The following is a 25,286-nucleotide window of genomic DNA, read 5'->3' as shown; positions in this document are numbered from 1 at the left end:
GTTCACAAGCTCTCTGAAATCTCCCCCATGGATCCCTTTGAGGTCTCTGGACACCTGGTCAAGAACCCCTGGTGAGGAGCCAAACATCTAGCCTGATCCTGGTGGATTTCTAAGTTTGATCATTGGTTCCAGGGTAAGAAAATACCCCAGAGGGGCAGCGAGGTGGCGTAGTGGATAGAGCACCAGCCCTGGAGTCCGGAGGACCTGAGTTCAAATCCGGCCTCAGACACTTAACACTTGCTAGCTGTGTGACCCTGGGCAAGTCACTTAACCCCAATTGCCTCACCAAAAAAAAAAAAGAAAGAAAGAAAGAAAATACCCCAGAGAGAGGCAGGGCTGCCCACGTACAGCTTGGGAAGGACCAGAGAACAACAGTTGGCAAGGAGGAGGCGACAGGACAGGACAGACAAGGAGAAAAGCAAGAAGATGACCAAGCATCTATCTCTCCTTTCCACCTCTCTGCTCCTTCACCTTCAGTCTCCTGTCTGGTAGTGGATGTAAGGAAGCCGGGACCTGACTATTAGGAAAACCTGAATTCACATCCTACCTCATTGTATAATGTCTGTAGTACTGACTTCACAAGGTGATTGTGAGGATCTCATGAGACTCTGTGTTTTAAGAATGATTTAAATGATGGTTGTTAGTATCCCCATTTTATAAGAGCACAGGGTTTAGAGTCTAAAGGAACTCTAGAGATTATCTAATCCAGGTCCTCTCTGCCTTTATTTATTTGTTCAATTATTTTTTAAACTTTTCCCAAAAAATCAGGTATTTTTAAATTAATCTGCTTCCTCCCCTTTAAGCAATTTTTTAAAAAAATATTTTATTTTCCCCCAATTACATGTAAAAAAATTTAACATTTGTTGTGGATTTTTTTTTAAGTTTTAAGTTCCAAATTCTATCCTTCCCTTTCTCCCCTCCCCTCTTCCTAAAATAGTAAGTAATCTGATATAGGTTATATGTATGTAGTCATATAAAACATTTCCATATTAGTAATTTTGTACAACAAGACAAGGAAGAATCAGAAAAACCCAGAAAGATCTACATGAACTTCAATTCTGTACTGTATACAAAATAACAGCAATAGTGTAAGATGATCTGCCAGGAAGCATGTGGTTATTTTCAGCAAGGCAATGATCCAATATAACCCTGAAGGACTTATGAAAATTGCAATCCATCTACAGAGAGAGAACTGAAGGTATCTGAAAACAGACTGAAACACATTTTTTTAATTGTTTTTACAATTCCTTAATCTGAAGTTTGGGTTTTTTAACTGTTTTCTCTCACAACCTAGCTAATGTGGGAATGTTTTCCACGACTACTCATGTATAACTTATTTTGAATTGCTTGAGTTCTTGTGGGTGGGGGGTGGGAAGGGAAGGAGGAAGAGAAGTTGAAACACAAAGTTTTTAGAAATTGGTGTCAAAATTTGTTTTTGTTTATTTACATATATTTGCATATATTATCATTATTTTGAAAATAAAATTCTATTCAACTATTTTTAAAAAGACAAGGAAGGAAGGAAAGAGAGAAAGAAAGAGAAAGAGAGAAACTTATTTTCCTTTTCTGTAATATTAGCCAATTTGATATGTGTGAGGTAGCATGTCAGAGCTGTTTTAATTTGCATTTCTCTAATCAATAATGATTTAGAACATTTTTTCATATGACTATGGATAGCTTTGATTTCTCTATCTGAAAACTGCCTGTTCATATCCTTTGACCATTTATTAGTTAGGGAATTACTTGTATTCTCATGAATTTGAATCAACTTTATATATATATATATATATATATATATATTCTGCTATACTGTTTTCCAGTTTTTCCAGCAGTTTTTTATCAAATAGTGAGTACTTGTCTTGAAAATTGGAGTCTTTGGGTTTATCAAATACTATTACTATGGTTATTTACTACTAAGTCTTGTGTACCTAGTCTATTCCATTGATCCACCACTCTATTTCTTAGCCAGTACCAGATAGCTTTGATGATTACCACCTTCCTTCACAATTGTTTTCATTAATTCCCTTGATACTTTTGACCGATTGTTCTTCCAGATTAATTTTATTATGACTTTTTTCTAGCTCTATAAAATGATTTTTGGTAGGTTGATTGGCATGGCACTGAATAAGCAAATCAATTTAAGTAGAATTGTCAATTTTATTATATTGGCATGGCCTACTCATGAGCAATCAATACTTTTCCAGTTGTTTAGGCCTGAATTTACTTGTGCAAAAAATGTTTTGTAATTGTGTTCTTGGAGTTCCTGGATTTGTCTTGGCAGGTAGACTCCCAACTATTTTATATTGTCTACAATTATTTTGAAAGGATTTTCTCTTTTTATCTCACTGCTAAACTTTGCTGGTAATATATAGAAATGCTGATTTATATGGGTTTATTTCACATCCTGTAACTTTGCTAAAGTTATTGTTTCAACTAGGTTTTTTTGTTTTGTTTTTTGGTGGGGCAATGAGGGTTAAGTGACTTGCCCAGGGTCACACAGCTAGTAAGTGTTAAGTGTCTGAGGCCAGATTTGAACTCAGGTCCTCCTGAATCCAGGGCTGGTGCTTTATCCACTGTACAACCTAGCTGCCCCTCAACTAGTTTCTTAATTGATTCTCTAAGTATACCATCATATCATCTGTAAAAATTGTCCCCACAACTTGTCTAGCCATTCCTTAATTGATGGGCATCCCTGCAATTTTCAGTTCTCTGCCACCACAGAAAGAGCTGCTATAAACATTTTAGAACATATAGATTCTTCCCTGGGCAAGTCACTTAACCCCCATTGCCCTGCAAAAATTAAAAAAAAATGTTTAAAAATAGGGGCAGCTAGGTGGCGAAGTGGATAAAGCACTGGCCCTGGATTCAGGAGGACCTGAGTTCAAATCTGGCCTCAGATACTTGACGCTTAACTAGCTGTGTGACCCTGGGCAAGTCACTTAACCCTCATTGCCCTGCAAAAATTTTTTTTTTAATTTAGAACATAAAGATTCTTTTCCTTTTTCCCAAATCATTTTTGGAAATAGACCTAGTAATGGTCAAAAGGGTATAGGCAATTTAATAACTCTTTGAGTATAATACAGATTGTTCCCCAAAATGTTTGAATCGGTTCACAATTTCACCAACAATGAAATAGTATCCCGATTTTTCCACATCCCCTCCAACATTTGTCACTTTCCCCTTCAATCATTTCAGCCAATCTGGTAGGTATAAAATGATATATATCAAGGTAGTTTTCCAATAAAGAAATCAAAATGATTTATAGTCAATTATTTTTTCTAAAATAGGGTTATTTAAGTATTCTATTTCCTTTTCTGTTAACCTGGGCAATTTATATCTTTGTAACTATTCAACCATTTCACTTAGATTGTCAGATTTATTGGCTTACAATTGGACAAAATGGGTCCTAATTATTGCTTTAATTTCCTTTTCATTTGTGGTGAATCTACCCTTTTAACATTCAATATTGGCAATTTGGTTTCTTTCTTTTTTAAAATAAAATTAAACAATGATTTATTTATTTTATTGCTTTTTCATAAAAGCAACTCTAAGTTTTATTAGTTCAATGGTTTTCTTTAAATTTTACTAATCTCTCCTTTTATTTTCAGGATTTCCAAATTAGTATTTAATTGGGGATTTTTAATTTATTCTTTTTCTAGCTTTTTTCAGTTGCATTCCAAAATCATTGATTTACACTTTCTCTATTTTTTTTTTTTATTTAACTGTTTAGATATATAAAATTTTCCCTAAGGACTACTTTGGCTGCATCTCATAAATTTGTATGTTGTCTCATTGTTGTCATTGTCTTTATTGAAGTTATTGATGATTTCTATGATTTGTTCTTTGACCTATTCATTCTTTAGTTTATGTATATACTTAGTTTATTTATATATTTAGTATAGACTATTTTGATTCTAATTAACTTTTAATCTATCTCTCCATGGTCCTTTTTTAAATGCAATTTTTGTTGCACCATGATCTGAAAAGGATGCATTTAATATTTATGCCTTTCTGTATTTGATTTTGAGGATTTTATGTCCTAATACATGGTCAATTTTGTTGTAGTTGCCATGTGCCACTAAGAAAAAGGTATATTCCTTTCTATCCCCATTCAATTTTCTCCAGAGGTCTATCATATATAACTTTTCTAAGATTCTATTAACTTCCTTAACTTCTTTCTCATTTCTTTTGTGGTTAGAGTTATCTAGTTCTTTGAAGGAAAAGTTAAGATCCCCCACTAGTATAATGGTACTGTCTACTTCAACCATGGCTAAGCTTCCCAAGCATGTCTGGGCAAACAGTACCAAATTTGCTGTCTATAGAGCATGCATCCTGAATACCTTACTGTATGGCAGCAAAACATGGAGTATGTATACTAGACAAGAGAAAAAGCTTAACAGCTTCCACATGTACTGCCTTCGGCGCATTCTTGGCATATCTTGGTCAGATAGGATCACCAACACAGAAGTGCTCCAACAGGCAACTTCCGAGCATCTACACCCTACTGAAACAAAGATGGCTGCGCTGGCTCAGTCATGTGCACCACATGCAAGACGGGCGCATTCCTAAAGACCTACTCTATGGTGAGTTAGCCTCAGGCCAAAGACCTGCTGGACGCCCCGAGCTTCGATACAGAGATGTATGCAAGTGAGACTTGAGGGCTCTGGGAATAGACATCGGCAGCTGGGAGGAGATGGCCGAGGACCTCGCCCGATGGAGTTCGGTACTCAGGAGCAGTTTGCGCACAGCTGAGATGGGCCTTCAAGCTTGGGAGGAAGAAAAACGAATGAGACGCAGGAACCAACGGGCAACAGAGAGTGCAGTTTTCCAATGTCCTCATTGCGGCAGGAGCTGCGGCTCCCATATCGGACTACACAGCCACGTTGTGGCCTGAGGCTCTTCAAGGCACTGATCCATGGTTGTCCGAGACTGGTGGAAGCATACTATTTCATCCTACAACTCATTTAACTTCTCCTTTAGAAATCTGGAAGCTATAGCATTTGGTGCATATATGTTTAATATTGATATTACTTCATTGTCTATGGTATCTTTCAGCAAAATATAGTTTCCTTCCTTGTCTCCTTTTATTAGATCTATTTTTCCTTTTGCTTTGTCTGAGATTATGATTGCTACCCTTGCTTTTATTTTTACTTCAGCTGAAGCATAATAGATTCTGCTTCAGCCTTTTACCGTTACTCTGTGTGTATCTCTCTGCTTAATATATGTTTCTTGTAAACAGCATATTGTAGGATTTTGATTTTTAATCCAATCTGTTATTCACTTCCACTTTATGGGTGAGTTCATCCCATTCACAATCTCCATCCTATTTTATACTTCAGTTTATACTTCTCTCTGTCTCTGTCTCTCTGTCTCTCTGCCTCTCTTTGTCTCTCTGTTTCGCTCTCACTCTCGCTCTCCTTCCACCCTGACCTTCCTCACCAATGTTCTGCTTCTGACCACTACCTTCCTCAATCTGTCTTCCCTTCTGTTAGTCCCTCCCTTTTCTTGTTTCTCTCCCCTCATACTTCCCTTTAGTGTAAGATGTCTATGCTCAATTGAATGTGTATATTATTCCCTCTTTGAGCCAAATCCAATGAGAGTAAGGTAAAAGTAATACTCACCTCCCTCCTTTCTTTCCTTCCACTATAATAGGTCTTTCACACCTCTTCATGTGATATAACATCCTCTCCTTTCCCTCTTCTACCAGTGCAATACTTTCTCACTCTTTGATTTTTTTATATCTTCCATCAAAGTTAACTTATACTCACACCTTCACACCTTCTGTCTATGTTTACCCCTTTCTAACTGCCCTAATAGAAATATAGTTATTAAGAGTATCATCTTCCCATGTAGGGATGTAAACAACTCAACTTACAGAATAACTTATGTTAGAGATGGCTTGATAGATCTGGAACTGCCCCTCACCCAAATTCCCCCAGCTACCACAAGTGGGGGATGGTCTTCCCCCAGTAAGGGAACTTTCCACAGTCAGATGATCACCCCATCAGTCCTCTATAAAAGTATCTGCCTGTCTTCTGCTCAGGGAGATAGTCATTTTCTTTAAGTGAGGCAGAGGCAGAGGAGTTGCAGTTCATGGTATGATACAGCAGGTGCTGGGGTACCCAGAAAAGGGAACTGGATACAGGGTTTATTGTGGGGTTCTAAAACAGAGAGAAATGCCCAGTTCTAATTTTTAAGGAGTCATTTTCTTATCAGATTTTCATTTCTCCTTTACCATTTGGCCAATTCTACTTTTTTAAGGAGTTGTTTTCTTCAGTAAATTGTTGTACATCTTTTTCCATTTTTTGTGCTTCCATTACCAAGCTATTGGCCTTTTTGTCATGATTCTCTGGAACAATTCTCATTTCTTTTCCCAATTTTTGTTCTACCTCTCTTACTTGATTTTTCAAATCCTTTTTGAGATCTTCCAGGAGGTATTTTGGGGCCTAAGTCTATTCATAGTTCTCTTCGAGACTTTGCATGTAGGTGTTTTGACATTTTTGTCCTCTTCTGAGGACAGCTTTCTATGGTCAGGGCTTTTTTTTTTGGGGGGGGTGCCCATTTTCCAACCAATTTCATGACTTTTAAAGTTGAGTTCTCCTCCTGGCGCAAAGAAGGCATTATCTCAAGCTTCTTGGACCAGAGGCCTGTGTGCTATCATAGAAATGCCTGCTGCATCAGCCTGTGGGCCTGGCCATTAGCCTGCTGTGCTAGAGGCCTCATGGCTAACCCACTGTGCTGCTATCTTGCTGAGCTGGGGCACAAGGCTTTGGTTGCTCATCTGTGCTATGGCTGGGAACCTCCCACTGGCTTATGTGGATACCACCTGCACTGGGCTTCATTTCCCTTTTACCCAAGCAAAACAAACCTTTCCTGCAGTCCTTCTACATTATCTTGGGTTGGAAATTGTTTCACCCCATCCTCTTGTGGGTTCTGTTGCTCCAGAATTCACTTTTAGGGCTAATTTAAAGTTGTTTCAAGAGGAACTGGAGAGAACTCAAGCAACTTCCTGCCTTTCCTGCACCATCTTGGCTCTGCCTCACTGGCAATATTTTTAAAGTGCCTCACAAACCTTAAATGCTAGCTATGATCAGTCGTATTATTAAATATCTATCATTTCCCTTCTAATTCTGTCCTCACTGACTTTATTCATGCAAAAGCCTCTTAATTTACGTAGTTAGAATTCTGTTATTTTTATGCCTTCTTCATCCTTGTTTTCCATAAAAATAGCTTTGTGAAATGTCCTTTCATTAATCTTCTTGAGAGAGGTTGAGGTTGTGGGTTAGGGAGATGAACCTGCCCTTGAGAAGTCCCCCTCCCACCATTATCTACTGAGGATTGGTGATGAACCATGAGCATATGTCTTATTTATTTTTTAGAGAATCAAAAATATTTTATTTTTCCCAATGACAAAAATTTTTAACATTGGGTTTTTTTTTTATTTTTTGAGTTTCAAATTTTCTCCTTCCCCTGCCTCCCTAAGACAGTAAGTAATTTGATAGATTATATTGTGTTCAGTCATGCAAAACATGTTTCTATATTACTCATGTGGAAGAAAACACAGATCAAAAAAAATGGAAAAAATGGAAAAAAGCATGCTTTAATCTGCATTCAGAATCCATCAGTTCTTTCTCTGGAGATGGATAGTTTTCTTCATCTCTACCCCTTTGGGGTATATTGCTGAGAATAGCTAAGTCATTCAGTTAATCACTATACAATGTTACTATTACTGTGCACAATATTCTCCTCATTCTGCTCACTTACTCTTCATTAGTTCATATAAGTTGTCTTGACGAATATCTCTATCTGGGCTCTTACTGACAAGACTGATTTCTGCTTCTTTGTTGTGACTATCTTGGAGAGGGAAAAGGTCACTGCTGCATTTTCTCTTCAATCCTAAACTTGGAGGCTTATTTTAACATGACATAAATGTGGGTGAATTGGCCCATGGGGCCATTCCCTGGAGCAGGCTAATGTTACATCAGTCATTCCTTCCATTTAACTTAGAATTTAACAAGAAAGAGAGAGTTACTCTGGAGAATCCTTGTTTTCATTGTATTCCTTCACAATTTGTCTTGGTCAAATCCTGAGATTTCATCGTCCTAAAATTCTCTGGGTAAGGAAACTCCCTCTGCCAATGCTGATTATCATGTGCCCTGCAACTTAGTCTTAGGTAGTTTCCTGGGCACTGAGAGGTGATGTGACTTGTGCCAGTATGTGTCAGAAGTGAGATTCTATCCCGAGTCTTCCTGTCTCCATGGCCAGCTATGCTGCCTCCCTACAAGATGGAAAGCAAAAGTCACCGAATCACAAAATCTGAAGGTTGGTTAGAAGGAGCCTCAGCTGCTGTTAAATCTACCCTTTAGATGAAAGTAATCCCAGCTTTGAGCCAGCCAACAAGTGGTGATCCAGAATCTCCTCTCTAGGAGGGGGAGCCTACAAAGTGTTACGAAGGTTTTATCCACCTCAAGCCTAACTGACCTTTCGCACCTTCCATTGCTCCTCTTCTGCCCTCTAGGATCAAAAAGAACAAATCTAGCCTCTTCTTCAAACCACAGCCCATGAAAGACTTGCTCAGAATGCAGGGGGGTTCTCAGTAAATAAGGTTTGAAGAGTTTAGGTGAAACTCAGGTGGAGGCAGATAAGTGGGACCTGTGGAGACCCAGCCAAGGACTGCTGGGATTTTGTGGGAGAACAAAGTCCAAAGAATTAAGAATCAGAGTCAGAAGGGGAAACCTAGTAGAGGTCATCTAGTTCAACACCCTGGTCATTTTACATGTGAGGAAACTGAGGCTCTAAGAATTAAATGACTTGACTAGAGTCACATAGGTGAGATTCAAATCCAAGTCTTCCTGATTGTTAGGTTTTCCTGACTTCTGTCAACAGTAGATTTTATGGGGCAGCTAGGTGGTGCAGTGGATAAAGCACTGACCCTGGATTCAGGAGGACCTGAGTTCAAATCCAGCCTCAGACACTTGACACTTACTAGCTGTGTGACCTTGTACAAGTCACTTAACCCTCATTGTCCCGCCCCACAAAAAAACAGTAGATTTTACATTTGATCCTGGATGTAAAAGGAAGCCGTTGGAGTTGAGTAAAGGCACTTTAGGAAGATCACTTTGGCAGCTGAAGGGGAAGACTAGAGGCAGGAACACCAGTTAGGAGCCTATTGCAACAGACCAGGAAAGATGAGGGTCTAAATTAGGGGGGTAGTTGGGTAAGCAGAGAGTAGGGGGTGTGTAGGAGATATTGAGAAGGTAGAGATGACAAGATGACAAGCCATCTGGTACTGAGCATGTCTGAGAATTAGCTGAGGTATGGTGGAGCTTCACCAAGGTCACGTAGCTAATATGTGTCAGAGGGAAGAGGCAAAGCCAGATTTTCCTGTCTTCAAAGAAAGCCTTCTATCCACTATGTCACGTTACCTGACTGTATTTACATTATGACCTCTCAAATTATATAACTGATTCTCTAAAAGTGGTACCATCACAATGCCTGGTTTTATCTTTTGTTTCGTTGTTAATTTAAACACTAAAGAAAGAGTATTTGCATATACAGAGAACACAAAGAATTCTCTATGAATTATGAATCTCTAATTTATACCACTTGCATTTAAAACACTATATAAGAAATTCTATATGTTACTTTCAAAATGGTCCTGCTTGGCTGTGTTTCCCTCTGAGCTGCCTTCTGGTCTCTTCCGTGCATTTAAAAAAATGTTTCCGTGTCCCTCTTTTGGAGGGGGAGAGAATATCACTACTTTTTTTGCAGGGCAATTGGGGTTAAGTGACTTGCCCAGGGTCACACAGCTAGTAAGTGTTAAGTGTCTGAGGCCGGATTTGAACTCAGGTCCTCCTGAATCAATGGCCGGTGCTCTATCCACTGTGCCACCTAGCTGCCCCAAATATCACTATTAATAACCCCTTTCCCTTGGTACCCTCAATTAAAAACTATGACAACAAAAGAAAAAAACAGTAATAAATAATACAGTTGAGCACAATGAATCTACATAGTTGGCAATGTTCATAGATAGATAGATAGATGGACAGATGGACGGATGGATGGACAGATAGATAGATATAAATAGCTTTCTGCATCTTGAGAGCATTGCCTCTGTCAAGAAGTGAGTACCTGTTTTATCATGGGTTTTCCAGAAACACAGTTTATCATTTTATTAATCAGAGTTGTTAAACCTCAAATTTTTTAACATTGTACACAGGAACAGCAATATTGTATGATGACCTACTATGAGTAACTTAGCTATTCTCAGCAAGACAATGATCTAAAACAATTCTGAGGGACACATAATGAAAGATACTGTCAGGAGGGAGAAAAATTTGAAACTAGAAATCTTATAAAAATAAATGTTGAGGGGCAGCTAGGTGGCGCAGTGGTAAAGCATTGGCCCTGGATTCAGGAGGACCTGAGTTCAAAGCCAGCCTCAGACACTTGACACTTACTAGCTGTGTGACCCTGGGCAAGTCACTTAACCCTCATTGCCCTGCAAAAAAAATAAATAAATAAAAAATAAATGTTGAAAACTATCTCTACATGTAACTGGAAAATAACAAAATACTTTTATAATTTAAAAAAAAATGTGTTAAAAAAGATACTGTCCATCTCCAGAGAAAGAACTGATGGAGCCTGAATGCAGACCAAAGATACTTTTTCTTTATTTTGGGAGGGGTTTTTGCCTGTTTTCTTTCACAGCATGACTTACATGGAATGTGTTTTGCATGACTACACATGTATAACCTATGTCAAAATACAGTAGGTAGGGAAAGAATTTGGAACTCAAAATTTGGGGAAAAAATAATGTTAAAAATTGTTTCCACAAGTAACTGGGGGGGGGGAATAAAATATTAAATTTAAGCCTCTTGAATTTTTTATGATGTTGCTAACCTTGTATAAATCACCCTCTAGGTTCTGCTCACTTCACTCTGCATCAGTTCATACTACCTAGGATTCTTTTACATTGTATTTTTCATCATTTCTTAACTAATATTCCACTACATTCATACACCACATTTGTTCAGTTATCCCCCAGTTGTCTGAGGACAACATGTCACCTGCTTAGATTCTCATCATCTTCTCTTTTCACGAATTTGTTTTGTTTCAGACTCCTTTGTCCATTTCAGATGATGCCCATTCCCTCCACCCCTTCCTTCATGTTTGTGTCCTTTTCTTCTGAGTATGAGAAATAACAAGTTCTATCCCCGCTTCTTCCTTTTTTCAACACCTGTGTGTTCCCTGTTCCTTACCTTTCATTTGACCCTCACAACAATGCTGGGTACTAGGTGCTGTTAATATCCCCATTTTACAATTGAGAAGACTGAGGCTGAGAGATGTTAAACAACTTACCAGGGTCACCCAGGTAGTAAGTGTCTGAGGCTGGATTTGAACTCAGGTCTTCCTAACCCCCTAGCTGCTTAGGAGCCCATTTCTTTTTCTTTCTTTCTTTCTTTTTTTTTTGTGAGGCAATTGGGGTTAAGTGACTTGCCTAGGGTCACACAGCTAGTAAGTGTCAAGGGTCTGAGGTCGGATTTGAACTCAGGTCCTCCTGAATCCAGGGCCGGTGCTCTATCCACTGTGCCACCTAGCTGCCCCTAGGAGCCCATTTCTTAGATAATGTTGGAGGTTTTTTTCTCTTTCCTTATTTTCTTTCCTAGTTTTTCCTCCAGAGTTTTTATTCCATTTTTTTGTCTCTTGCTTGATTTCTTTTAAGTATTCACATAGTCTTTCTGGAAAATCTATTTTTTCTTCTAGTCTCTGCTTGTGGTTCTTAGAAAGTTACTCCATCTTTTGAAGGATCCCTACATCTACGGTCATTTTTTTATGCTGGTCATTGTTTGCTTTGAATTATTTATCTGTCTAGCTTTACTTCCTGAACTGGGGCTTTGTGTTAGAGCTAGGCTCTACTCTCTTCTGAAATTTTGGCAGAGTGGCTGACCCTGTTGATTTGACCTGGGTCACCTGGTCACCTATGCTGCTATCCCTGCTGGTGTTAACCTTCTCCCCCCTCCCATTTGATCTTTGAGGTTCAGGGAGCTGCTCCGTGGCATCTCAGGACAGAGCGTCATACACCTCAGAGCCCCCAGACATGAGTTGTCCAGTTCTGAGTGATGGAGCCATATGCTAGGAGCTGCCCATGCCAGTCTCCAGAGCTTTGAAAGTCCCCACCCAGGGGCTTCCTCCTCACCCTGGGCTTTCTAGGTCTGTTCTTGCTGCCTCTGGATGAAAAGCCTTGCAGGCTATACATACTCTTGACTCGTTTCACTATCCATGCCCCTCACCCACCTCTGTTCCTGTTGGGAGGCTACTGTGTGCTGATTCTAGAACTAACTAGCTTTGCTGGTGGTCCCCTCTCCTATTGTTCCATAGCTTTTGACTGACCTCTTGTGCTGATCTAAAGTGGTCACTGGATTTCTTGATCATTATTCAGAAGGGTTTAAGCTTCAGAGTTCTTGTACCTCCCATTCAAACAAGCCAGCTTGGCCTGAGTTCAAATCCTGCCTCAGATACTTACTAGTTCTGTGATGTGGGGCATGTCCCTTAAAGCCTCAATTTCCTCATCTATAAAATGGGGATAATAACAGTCCCTCCGTCCCGGGACAATTGAGGATCAAATGAGATAACATATGTAAAGCACTTTGCAAACCTTCAAGCATTCTAGAAATATTAGCTGTTGTTATTAGAAGTCACAACAGCCAATTTTTTTTTTTTAGTGAGGCAATTGGGGTTAAGTGACTTGCCCAGGGTCACACAGCTAGTAAGTGTTAAGTGTCTGAGGCCAGATTTGAACCCAGGTACTCCTGACTCCAGGGCCTGTGCTCTATCCACTGTGCCACCTAGCTGCCCCATGACGGCCAATTTTTTTTTTATTTTTTTTTTTGCGGGGCAATGGGGGTTAAGTGACTTGCCCAAGGTCACACAGCTAGTAAGTGTCTGAGGCTGGATCTGAACTCAGGTACTCCTGAATCCAGGGCCGGTGCTTTATCCACTGTGCTACCTAGCTGCCCCGACGGCCAATTTTTATTGATCAGAAATTAGTTTTTGCATTTGGACAGAGCTAGTGTGACCACTACAGACAAACATGTCTATCCAAAAATAATCAGGTTTGCATAAATGAATACATATGTATGAAAGAGGGAGAGAGCCACAGAAGAAGTAAGAAAGGAAGTAGGGAAAATAAAACAGACAGTTAAAAAAAAGAGGGAACAGAAAACAGACCTGAAAAGCTGATAAAACTCTGGGTCTCCACATGTACAAAAATATTTGTAGCTGCTCTTTTTGCATGAACTTATGATGAGTGAGATGAGCAGAACCAGGAGAACATTGTATACAGTATCAACAACATTATGTGTTGATCAACTGTGATAGACTTCTCAGCAATACAATGGTCCAAGATAGTTCCAAAGGACTCATGATGGAAAATGCTTTCACATCCAGAAAAAAAAAACAACTGTGGCATCTAGATGCAGATTGAACCCTACTATTTCTATTGTTTTTGGTGTTGTTGTTTTTCTTTTAGCTCTGATTCTTCTTTCATAGCAGGACTATTGCAGAAATATGTTTAATGTGATGGTACATATATAACCTATATCAGATTTTTTGCTGTCCTGGGGAGGGGGGAGGGAGGGAGAAAAATTTGAAACTAGAAATCTTAAAAAAAAAGAAAAAAGAAATTAAAAAAGAAACTAGAAATCTTATAAAACATATTGAAAACAATCTTCACCTGTGACTGTAAAATAATAAAATACTTTTATGGGGAAAAAACAAACCTCTGGGTCTCCCTTCAGTCTTCTCTAGGCCCACAAGGGCCAGTCGGCTTCAATGGAGACAAAGAGCCTGCTCTGACTTTGGAAGCTATTTCCCTCTTCTTTCCTCCCAAAATGCAGAGACAAACACAGAGACACAACCAGCCTACAAGAATCTCAGGATCCTTTATGCTGTCCTCATCCTCTTGGCTCTGATGCTAGTGGCTTCCTTGACAGCTGTGACTGTTCTGTGTAAGTCCCTGGGATGGACGGGGGAGGGGGGGGGAGGGTCAGGTCTGGACCTCAAACCTCTGTTTCTTCCTGGTCTAACAGGAAGAAAGCAAAGTCTAAGAGAAAGTAGCTAACCAGAGATGCTTCCAAATGACTGAAAAGGATCTAGGATACTTGTCTCCCCACAAATATGTGTGTGTGTGTATGGGGGGGGGAGTGATTGTTATTTTCAGAATGTTAGAGGTGACTGTCATTTCTGTGATAGCACACAGTCACCATTACAGTCTTGTATAATGGAAAGAGATCTGGGTATTGTTAGAGATCCCAGGTTCAAATCCAGACTCTGCTGTGTATTACTTGTGTGATTTTAGGTAAATCATTTAACCTCCCTTTGCCTCAGTTTCTCTATCTGTAAAATGAAGGAGTTGTACTTTAGATGACCTCCGAGGCTCCTTTTAGATCTAGATCTGCTCCTGTTGTCTCACGGTCATCAACAACCAGACCAACCTTGGCTTGGATCCTATTCTCCCCTTTCTGGCTTTTCTCAGAAATTGAAAGGTAGTCACGGGAGCCTGCCCTGCACCTCCCCCATCTCCCCTGTTTGTGTACAATATTTAGACTCATGGAAAAACACATGCCTATGGCTACATGGGAAACCAGCGTCCTGCAGCTCCATTGATAACTCAACCTTTGGGGATATGGAATTGGAAAAGAGCCGTTTGGAGAAACTCAATGCTTCCTATCGAGCACTTCAATATAAATACTGTAAGTCTGAAGACAACCTGTGGAAGTTCCGTCCTGTGGGCTGAAACAGACTCCTCCTTTGGGATAAGTCCAATAACAGTCACACTAACGATACCTTGCCCCATGAGACCACTTAGTCTTCTCCATGCCAGAGTGTTGAGATGGTTGGCACCTGTTACCACGGGGTAACCCACCATCACCAACTTGCCAAGTTCTTTGACAAAAGACCCGGCTCCCTGCCTCCTGCCTGCTATCCCCAGACCACTTGTCTGTCCATATGTGTGTCTTTCCCTGGGATTACCCAACCTCCCCCAGCTAAGGGGCCCATCTGGCAGCTTGGCCTCAGGCCTATCTGAACTTCTCTTGTCTTTCCCACTTGTGAGCAGTGCTGATTTTTCTTGGCCACTATGAGCCACCACTGCCATCATTTCCCATAAATCACCATGTAAAGGGGATCTAGATATTTACTAGTTTCTCCCTTGGAATGTTGGCTCTTCATGTAAGGACATCCAGAAAACTGGTTAAGATGCCTCCTGGGCAGTTGCTGTCCAGTCAGGCTCTGATTGGCCACAATCCATGTGGCTCAAACTGGGAGGGGCGCAGTCTGATGTGGCCTCTGGTCCGAGAGCTTAGAGCTTTTGTCCCAAAAGCAAACCACAAACGTCCAACCTCCTTTTCCTATGAGGCTCTTGTTGTCCATCTCTGGGATCTCAAAATCCTTGTCAGACTCATGGGTCCCCAAGCCACATTTGGCTACTGTGGTTCTCCTTCCTTCAGCCACATCTTTTGGGGTCACACCACCTCTGGAGACACAGAGGTCTCAATCGGGTGTTTGAGAATTCCCAAAGCCTTGTAGGTGACCTCTACACCAGGGGAGATGGAGGGAGGAAGGAGACCTCCCGTTAGTCTCATAGGCTTCCTCCTTCTCACCTCCTCCCATCTATCATCTCTCAGAGAGTCATAACCGGGGGTCTGTGAACTTTTTAAAATAAGTTTTGATAGATGTATTTCAATATAATGAGTTTCCTTTGTAACCTTATGTGTTTCAATTTATGCATATTATTCTAAAAAGAAATCCACAGGCTTCACTAGCTTGCCAAAGGAAGCCATAACTTAAAAGATTCTGGACCTCTGGGCTGGCATGATCTGCAGCCTCTATTCACATGTTGTCTCTCTCCTGACCATTAAGGGATTGTCCTCACATACACGTCTAAAGGCTGGAAGCTGCATGATGGGAATATGTACTATTTTTCCGATGTAAAAAAGTCCTGGGAGGAGGCTCAACAGTTCTGTGTGTCTAAGGACTCCAACCTGACTTCAGTGACCTCGAAGGAAGAGCAGGTCTGTGGTGCGCACGCATGCACACGCATGGGCAAACACATGTTCACACACATACAGCACAAATAACAGGCCATGGGAGAGAAAGAGGAAGAGAAGAGGGGAGATCGGAGCAAAGTCTTCTTGCCCACTAGACTCTCAATAAAGGAAATGGGGAGATTCCAAGTGTGGCAGGTGAAAGATGAAATGACAAAGGTAACAAAGGCTCCATCTTCCGACCATGTTGATTTATTAAGCAATGCATGCCAATTGCCTAACAAATCAGGACCAGGCTCCTTCCTCAGCTCAGGACAGGGGCAGACAGATTTTTCTATATTAAAAACAATCAAATAAATAAAATTAATTAAAAGGAAACAGTACAACAATAGGACTTTCCAAATTTGGAGGGGAAGAGTGAACAAGTGCAATTCTCTGAATTCAGAAAAGGTCTCCCATTCCCCCCCTGGGTCTGTAAACAATCAAAGGAACATGGAAATTATAATTGAGTGATGAGTACAGAGTCAGTTTTGAGATGACATGTAGGCTGTTTGAGATGTATAATTGTGTGGAAATTCCTTGCATCAATCTTTGGATCAGATTGGGCTCCTAGGTCCTTAGTTAAGGGTACCTAAGCAGCAGGTAGAGGCGGTCCAGCATCCCAGCCACACAGGGCTAGATTCAAACAATGCAATAGAGTTTTCTCCCAATTCCCACAACCAAACAAACTTTTCTTCACAAGATAGAATTTGTACTAGACCCATAATTGATTAGAAAGGGGACTGAGTCCAAAGAAAGAGTCAGTGTAGTTCACTCAGTTCCCACAATTAACTTGCTGCCCAAATTCCCTTAGTACCACAGGCATATGGAACAGAATCCAACCACAGAACCTCAGAGGGGGAAGAGGGGCTATAGAATCAAGGAGCTGAATAGAGCTTATACATTGACAACAGTGCCCCCTATGACAGGGGTTCTTATACTAGAGTGCCCAACCCTTTTGTTCAAATACCGCGTCAGACACTCCCTAGCTGTGTGAAGCTAGACAATTGACATTACCTCTCTCAGTCTCCTCATCTGTAAAATGGGAATGAGCATAGCACCTCCCTCCCAGGGTAGTTGTGAGGATCAAGTCAGATCATATTTGTAAAGTGTTTTTTAAAATTCATTCTTTATAATAAACCTGTCAAAAAAAGAAATGTAGTCTGGCATAATCTGTTGGATTTTTTTTTATCAAGATAGTTTAAGAATTCACTGACATCCTGGGATTTCCAATTCAGAAAGATAATTATTCCCCTATTAGCCTTGAGAACAATTTGGAAGCAATTGTGACCTTTGAGCTAGGAAGCCGACTCAGGTCATGCCCCAGGAGTTCTTAAGGAGACATACACTGTCTTTGGGACAAAAAGAGTGGAAACTTCCAGAGTTGAACAGGAGTAGCAATGAAGGACACCCTTCCAGCTGGGCCAAGAATTAATGAGAAGGAACAAATCAGTGACATGACAAAAACTGTAACAATTGACACTGAAAGGACTGATTGATGGTTTAAAATGAAAGGAAGACTGAGCTACAACAGTGAAAGGAGAGATCATGGAGGGTCACTGGTCCCCTACAGAATTCTAGGAACCGAAAAGTCGAACTGAAATTACTGGTTATACTGAGCTCTTTAAGAACCAAGGGAAGTTCCAAGGAAAGGTCTGTTCTTCCTCATTCCTGTCCAATTACAGATACTTGTATTCTTCTGCTTCTTTTACCTAATTTCTATATCTCAATTTTTGCCTCAAACATAAAGAGAGGAGTATTTTATTAAGCACCTACTATGTGCCAAGTATTATGCTAAGCACTGGGGATACAAAGACAAAAGACAGCCCCCTCCCACCCCCGCCTTCAAGGAATCTAATGGGGGGGGGTAAAGAAAAGGAAGCTGAAAAAAGAGAGGAAGGGAGGATAGTTGCCTGACAGCATGATGAGGCCCTTCAGCCAAGTGGGAAATTCTGAGATGGCTACCCTGGGAGCCCTCCTTATAGGGAGGATCTGGGAGGATCTGGGATCTCTCCATTGTCCATCCTCAACCCCTCCAAACAGAGGGAAGGAAGGACTCCAGGGGCAGGGGGGTTGTGATCAGGGTTGATGTGATCTTGCAGCATGATGAAGTTCAGAGGAGAGCTGTTGAATAGAAAATGATGAGACCAGAGGTTAGGTAGAGACAAACAACTTTAACTTAAAGTACAGAAATTAACCTATGTCTGAATATTATAACTGGGGGCTCTGAGTTACTGGGATTGCATTCCTAATTTTTTTGTCTGATCTAAACTCCATAAAGCAGCAGAGGAGGGGATCACATAGATCTAAGGGGCCATTAGATCACCCCTTGACTAAAAATGTGAACGGATTTTTAAACAGGATGTAGCTGATTAAATCTCCCAAGATGGATGGAGCAAGGTACTGATAAGTACCAGCCAGTCAACTACAGCCAAAACTACTGATTTATCAAATGAAATCTTGCCAACTCTGCTTCCCTTAATAGATTGTCATTAGTCATCTCTTTAACTCTAAACCTTCTAGAATGTTGCTAAGAATTGAGATCAGACTCACTAGTCTAAGGGTTGGAATACCATCCATTTCTCAGGATTATTTTTCACTGATCTGAGTTCAGGAGAAGAAATAAACAGAAGCAGTGGCTAAAAACATAAGAATCAGCCTCAACCTTGACTAGGCAAGCACATATTCTTGCTGAGGGTCACCAGTACCACTGAGGCAAGAGAGATCTCTTCTTCATTGGCTGGAAGTCCACAAGAGGGCTGGTTTGGGCTCATTTAGCCATAGGACTGGCCAGACCAGGTACTCAATTTAGTTCAATTCAACAAGCATCGGTTAACAGGCATTGCACTAGTTCTAGGGACACAAAAAACAGAAAAAAATTGGTCCCTGCCCTCCAAGAGCTTACTTACGTTCAGGGGCGTGCCAGAGTCAGCTTGTGCATGGAGCTGATTGTTAGATTTTCAGCATAAGCATTTATACCTCAGAAACTGGCAAGCCCTACAGATCAGGGTTTGAGTTAGCGTCTTATTGATTGTCTAGACTTAAGAAAGTAACAGAAAAATGTTATAAAGCCAATTAGAATTTGAAATATGTTACAAATACATTTTTTTCAGAGATTGGGTTGTCCAGCATTTACCAGCACAAAGAGCCAGCTTGGTCATAACAATGACATCTGAACCCCAAATGGCTTGGGTAGACACTTAGCCAATCTTGTTCAGCAGAAAGGCATCTGGGTTCTGGGTCCTGGGGCAGTCTGTATTCATCCTGGCATTTGAGGCATGTCCTGCTGAGCCAAAATGTTGAATAAGTTCCTTGCCCTCCATAGGTCTCAAGAGGGTCAGCAGATATCTATCCCTCAACTACGTCTCTCTCCATAGAGACAGAACTGATTTGTAATCAAAGGATGTATAACTTTATGGACTCCCCCAATTAAAAATCGGCTCTGAACCCCTGCCTACTGGCCAAACATCATTTCCTTCTTTGAACTTGCTATTTTTAGTGCGGTTTAATCACACTATCAGTGACTCTCCATAAGAAAAGAAAAACATTCTCTTTGCAGCATTTTTACACAGAATCAATAAGGAAATGTTTTATAAAAGAAAACATGATAATAAGAGATCAATGTATACCAGTTATCAAATGGCTGTGAGCTCACCACTCTTCTAGACTCGAGTCCACCAGCTAAAGGATCGATATGGACCCAAGAGTTCTAGAAAAATCTCACTACCCCTGGGTGAGTGTCCTGATTGATAGCTACCCCAAGTTCAAAGTACTTTGTGAGTCTCGCTCCTAAAACTCCTACACTTCAATAGACTACCAGAGTCAGAATTAGAATTAGCCCAAAACAGGTAAAGTGACACAGTGATTAGAGAGCTGAGCCTGGAACACCTGAGTTCAATTCTAGCCTCAGACATTTACCACTTCACTGCTTGCCTCAGTTTCCTCATCTGTCAAATGAGCTGGAGAAGGAAATGGCCAACCACTGCAATATCTTTGCCAAGAGAACTCCAAATGGGCTCATGAAGAGTTGGATATGACTGAAAATGGCTGAATAACAACAAAACATTTACATAAATGGTTCAGTAGGAAAAATAACCATGAGCTATCATAGCAGTAAAGCTAGAGTCCGCTCTGTCACAAATGCACGCTGGGGAGGGGGGCGGGCGTGTGCTCACACATAGAGGATACAAACGAGAGGAGGCTCACACCTCTGATGAGTGTCAGGGCTGTGGATGATGCTAGGGTCTCGAATCTCCTTCAGATGCTGCTCTGCTAGACCCCAATTGAGTGTTGCAGTGCCCACCGCTCTGTGGGAACTTTGCTCTGTAGTGGGACACTGTAGGAACCATATACACTCTTTTGGTCAGTGAGGTAAGAAAGTCTCCTCAATCTAAGTTTAGTGATTGTCTGCAATCAACATGCAAAGCTATATACAAAACACCATAGGAATTACAACTTTTCCTGATGGACGGACTGCTCTGGAAAGTAGCCACAAATCATCTCCTCCCTAGACTGGAGCTGACTCTCGACTAGATAACCAGCTTCCTGAGACACCGAAGAAAGAAATCCTTCTCTCCCCGGCTAGTACATGGGCAAGGAGACCCTACAGTCTTTTCCAGCTTTCAGATTCTATGAAATACTTGTTAGGAGATTGATTCCCTAAGAGAATCTCCCTGACCATTTGCCAGGGTCAATGCATTGATTACCCAGGATTACCCACTCACAAAATACAGCTCTCACTTGGGGCTGCCTGCAGGTATCTGTGGGCCCCTGACTCCCTCTGCACAAAATGTACACACTATATGCATGTTTATTTTCCTCTGCAGGAATTTTTCTCCCGGACAATTAAATCTTTTTACTGGATTGGCCTGACCGACAAGGGCAGTGAGGGTATCTTTCACTGGGTGGATGGGACTCCCTATAATCAACCTGAGAATGAACGGTGAGTTCAACATGTCATAGATGCCTGATGCTTCTCTTATACCAGCTCCAGGATAGAGATTTGTGAGTGTGTGTGTGTGTGTGTGTGTGTGTGTGTGTGTGTGTATACTCACATTTCACATGTGGGTGTTCCCCTACTCTGTACCACCCCAACCTCCGCCTTTCCCAAACATAAATATCAGGAAGGCCAAGAGAAAATGGAGCCAGGCATTGGAAAGAAGGCTACAGGCACCCACAGAAGCCTAGAAGTTGGAAGGTCCAGTGAAGGCTAACTATGTGAGAGGGGAACTCCCAGGTGGAAAGGCTGCCCTCAGCTAGTCCCTGAAAAGAACAGACCTCCAGGCATCATAGGAAGTAAAGGCGGCCGAATGGCCCATCATATACATTCTGATCTTGTAGTCCAGAAGATCTGAGTTTGAATCACTCCCAGACATTTACTACCAATCTGACTTTGGACATGACATGATCTCTTTTGGACATAATTTCCTTGTTTGTAGGAAGGAAACAACCACTTATTAATATAATAAATGCTAACTTTTATATAACACCTACTATGTGTCAGCCACTGTGCTAAGCACTTTACAATCATTATCTCATCCCATCCTCACAACAACTCTAGGAGTTGGGTGCTATTTCCATTTTACACATGAGGAAACTAGGAGTGAAGTGACTTATCCAGCTGATATAAATGTCTAAGGCCAGATCTGAACTGACACCAAGGCTGGCACTTTATCCACTGCACTACCTACTATGGGCCAAGCAGTGTGCTGAGGCACTTTACAAATATTATCTCATTGAATCCTCATAACAGACCTGGGAGGGAGGATCAAGGGAGATAATATTTATAAAATGTCTTTCAGTCTTAAAGCTAACTATTCAATTAGGTCAAAATGGTAGAAAGACATAGAAGTGGAGCTCATCAAGAAAGGCAATATATGAGGGCTTGCGGATTCTTTTTTTTTTTTTTTTTTTTTGGTGAGGCAATTGGGGTTAAGTGACTTACCCAGGGTCACACAGCTAGTAAGTGTTAAGTGTCTGAGTCCGGATTTGAACTCAGGTCCTCATGACTCCAGGGTCGGTGCTCTACCCACTGTGCCACCTAGCTGCCCCTAATAAAGGTTTATTTGGTGTTCTTAGGTTTTTTGTGGGACAATGAGGGTTAAGTGACTTTCCCAGGGTCACACAGCTAGTAAGTGTCAAGTGTCTGAGGCCAGATTTGAACTCAGGTCCTCCTGAATCCAGGGCCAGTGTTTTACCCACTGCACCACCTCGCTGCCCCCAGGCCTGCGGATTCTAACCCAAATCCTCAGATGTGTGAGGATTCATCTCCAGGATTTCCCATCCCTAGTCAGTATTTACCCAGAAGCTCATCCTTCCTTAGCTCTTCTCTATTCATCCCAGACATGTCCTTGGGGGATTCTGGGTCTTTCTTATTTAAGGATTTTGTTCTGAGAGGACAAATTATAAATTCTGGACTACAAGATTACTGGGAGACTAAAGCCATTTGGGTTCAACCTCTCCTTCCTGGGATAAAGCTCTCCTTTGTTCCTAGGTTCTGGAGGACCGATCAGCCAGACAACTGGGATCAAGGGCGAGGATTAACGGAAGATTGTGTCCACTTGGTTCCTGGAGACCTGAAGTTGTGGAATGATGCAAACTGCGACTTTGCCGAAAAATGGATCTGCAAGATTTCCCTGTAGAGCTGCTGGCTGGCCGGGGTCCATCACCCTTCTTTTCCCATCACCGCCAGGCCTGCAGGCAAGATGGTCAAGTCAACAAATCTGTGCTCTGTGCTGCCTTCCTCCATTCTTCTCCCCTTTGTCCACCTGCCCGAGGGATCTTCCTACCTTAGCACTAGGAAGAACAGAAAACACTCAGGGAGTCAGGCAAGACCCACTGCCTTCATTCACTCAACAAATATTATAAGATCTTTGCTGGGAAAAGTACTTCCGCCCATTTTTGCATTTAAAAGAAAATCCCAAGTGGACAGTGGTCACCCCAAAGGAAAAGCATGTCATGAGGGGCAAAACCTAACTAGACTTGACTTCAGAATGCCTGAACTTCAGAATCCCATTTCTGCTACCTTTATCTCACCTGTAAAAGGAGAAGGCTGGACTACACCATCTCTCAGGCTCTTGCTAATGGGAACAACTGTGATTATGTTATTCTGTTATGGCGGCATTCTAGGCTCTTCAACAGGTGGATGGGACGACCTTTTTTATGGGGGAGCCTGACCAAAGTCCCTCAGGCATTAAAAAAATCGACCCTGGGGCAGCTAGGTGGCACAGTGGACAGAGCACAGGTCGTGGAGTCAGGAGGACCTGAGTTCAAATCCGGCCTCAGACACTTAACACTTACTAACTGTGTGACCCTGGGCAAGTCACTTAACCCCAATTGCCTCACCCCCCCCCCAAAAAAAATCAACCCATTTACCATTGCCTCTAGCAAAAAATGCAGATTTCTTAGCCTGGCATTTAAGGCTTTCCAGTCTTATTTCTCCTATTCATTCATCCCCCACTCCATTTAAACTGACCTGCTCCTTCCTAACCCGTCCCCTGCCTCAGGTGATCTCCCGTCTGGAAATAGCTCCTTCCTCATCTCTGTCTTGTGGAATCTCTGGCTTCCTTAATGACAGAGCTCAGGTGCCTTGTCCAAAATGAGGTTCCCCCATTCTCCCCACTCTACCAGTTGTTAGCAATGTCTCCTCCTTGAGATTTCTTTTCATTTATTTCACAAACATGCACATATACATATACTAACATATACATAGCATAAACATATATACTGCATAGTATATCTTTTATATAGTACATATGGTTTATATTGCATGTGAACAAAGCATAACTAGCATGTATATATAGTACATATCTATTATGCATACATGTGTATGTGTGTATATTTCTGTGTGTTTATCTATGTATGTATTGTACTTACTTACCTTGTATACATGTCTACCCAATAGCTTGCTGTTATAACAGGTAGAGCAATGGGCTCAACATCAGAAAGACCTAGGTTCAAATCCTACCTCAGACACTCCCTAGCTTTGTGATGTTGGGCAAGTCAATTTAACCTCTGTCTGCCTCAGTTTCCTCATCTGTAAAATGGGGGTGATTATCATAGCACCCACCTCACAGGGTTGTTGTGGGGATCAAATAAAAGAACATGTTAAACATTTTGTGAACCTTAAAGTGCTCGAGAAATGGAAGCTCACTGTAGAATCCAGGTCCTTAAAATGGAGGCTCTCCTTAATTTGTGTCTCTGACCCAGGAGAACATAGTGGCTCATGCTTTGGACAAAGTCCAGGACTGATTTAGAGGTCCCAGTATCTAGCAAACAGTCACAGGGGCAGCTAGGTGGCACAGTGGATAGAGCACTGGCCCTGGAGTCAGGAGTACCTGAGTTCAAATCCGGCCTCAGACACTTAACACTTACTAGCTGTGTGACCTGGGCAAGTCACTTAACCCCAATTGCCTCACCAAAAAAAAATAAAAGAAGGGGCAGCTAGGTGGCGCAGTGGATAGAGCACTGGCCCTGGAGTCAGGAGGACCTGAGTTCAAATCCGGCCTCAGACACTTAACACTTACTAGCTGTGTGACCCTGGGCAAGTCACTTAACCCCAATTGCCTCACTAAAAAAAAAAAACAAAACAGTTACACTATGTGTCCCCAACCTTAAGGGTGACATGGGACTGGGGAGAGGGATGGAAAGGGGAAAGCTGGGGACAAGTTCTGGGAAAACAAAAAAGTCGCTCCCCTTCTCCCACACCTTCGTGCCTTTAGGTTCCTCTGGGAAGCTCCATACCCATCTCCCCTTTCAGTATTGGGGTCCATTTCTTTCTTTCTGTCCTCTATGACAGCATGGCTCTTCCTTCTACAATAAAAACATCCTGACTCTTGAGACATCAACACTACCTGCTCGAGGATCTCTGAACCAGCCTGGATTGAACTGAAGCTGCCTGTCCTGTGGGAATGACAGCTAGTTCCTTCTCTCCTTCCTGACTTTCCTTCCCTTCATAAACAGATGTTCTTGATTTGTCGCATAGTCACTCCAGCGTCACCCAGCACACCCCTCATGGAAATGCTGTCTTATCTCTGGCAGTGATTGATTAACCAAGTATGTGCATTTGGTGGACTGATTGGGTCCCCGATTCAGCAGACCACTTAGCACTTGCACAAATCTATCATAAAAATGATTAGGCGTTTCCTTCTGTTACTGCAATGTATTCTGATGTTTCTTCCAGTTTTCTGGTCTTCTATGACC

At 41.5% G+C, this 25,286-nt stretch overlaps 1 protein-coding gene across 1 annotated transcript; it reads left to right on the top strand.

Moving 5' to 3' along the window:
* The first annotated feature begins 1,168 nt into the window (after nucleotides 1-1,168).
* On the top strand, nucleotides 1,169-24,101 carry LOC122740365 (C-type lectin domain family 4 member F-like). Its single transcript, XM_043982469.1, has 6 exons — nucleotides 1,169-1,198; nucleotides 13,899-14,009; nucleotides 14,607-14,753; nucleotides 15,922-16,073; nucleotides 20,912-21,027; nucleotides 22,579-24,101. The coding sequence occupies exons 2-6, from the start codon at nucleotides 13,973-13,975 to the stop codon at nucleotides 22,724-22,726; spliced, it is 600 nt and encodes a 199-aa protein (XP_043838404.1). The 5' UTR covers nucleotides 1,169-1,198; nucleotides 13,899-13,972; the 3' UTR covers nucleotides 22,727-24,101.
* The last annotated feature ends 1,185 nt before the right edge of the window (nucleotides 24,102-25,286 follow it).

This window comes from Dromiciops gliroides, chromosome 2 (assembly GCF_019393635.1).
Source record: "Dromiciops gliroides isolate mDroGli1 chromosome 2, mDroGli1.pri, whole genome shotgun sequence".
In the NCBI taxonomy this organism is placed as follows: Eukaryota; Metazoa; Chordata; class Mammalia; order Microbiotheria; family Microbiotheriidae; genus Dromiciops; species Dromiciops gliroides.
The sequence above is the reverse complement of the archived record's forward strand: the minus strand, read 5'-3'. Positions and strand labels throughout refer to the sequence as shown.

Bases quoted from the DNA above. Each gene is read 5' to 3' on its own strand.
- LOC122740365 (XM_043982469.1), top strand. From the start codon at position 13,973: ATGCTAGTGGCTTCCTTGACAGCTGTGACTGTTCTGT. The intron at 16,074-20,911 runs GTCTGTGGTGCG...TTTCCTCTGCAG, and splicing joins TGACCTCGAAGGAAGAGCAG to GAATTTTTCTCCCGGACAAT. The intron at 21,028-22,578 runs GTGAGTTCAACA...CTTTGTTCCTAG, and splicing joins AATCAACCTGAGAATGAACG to GTTCTGGAGGACCGATCAGC.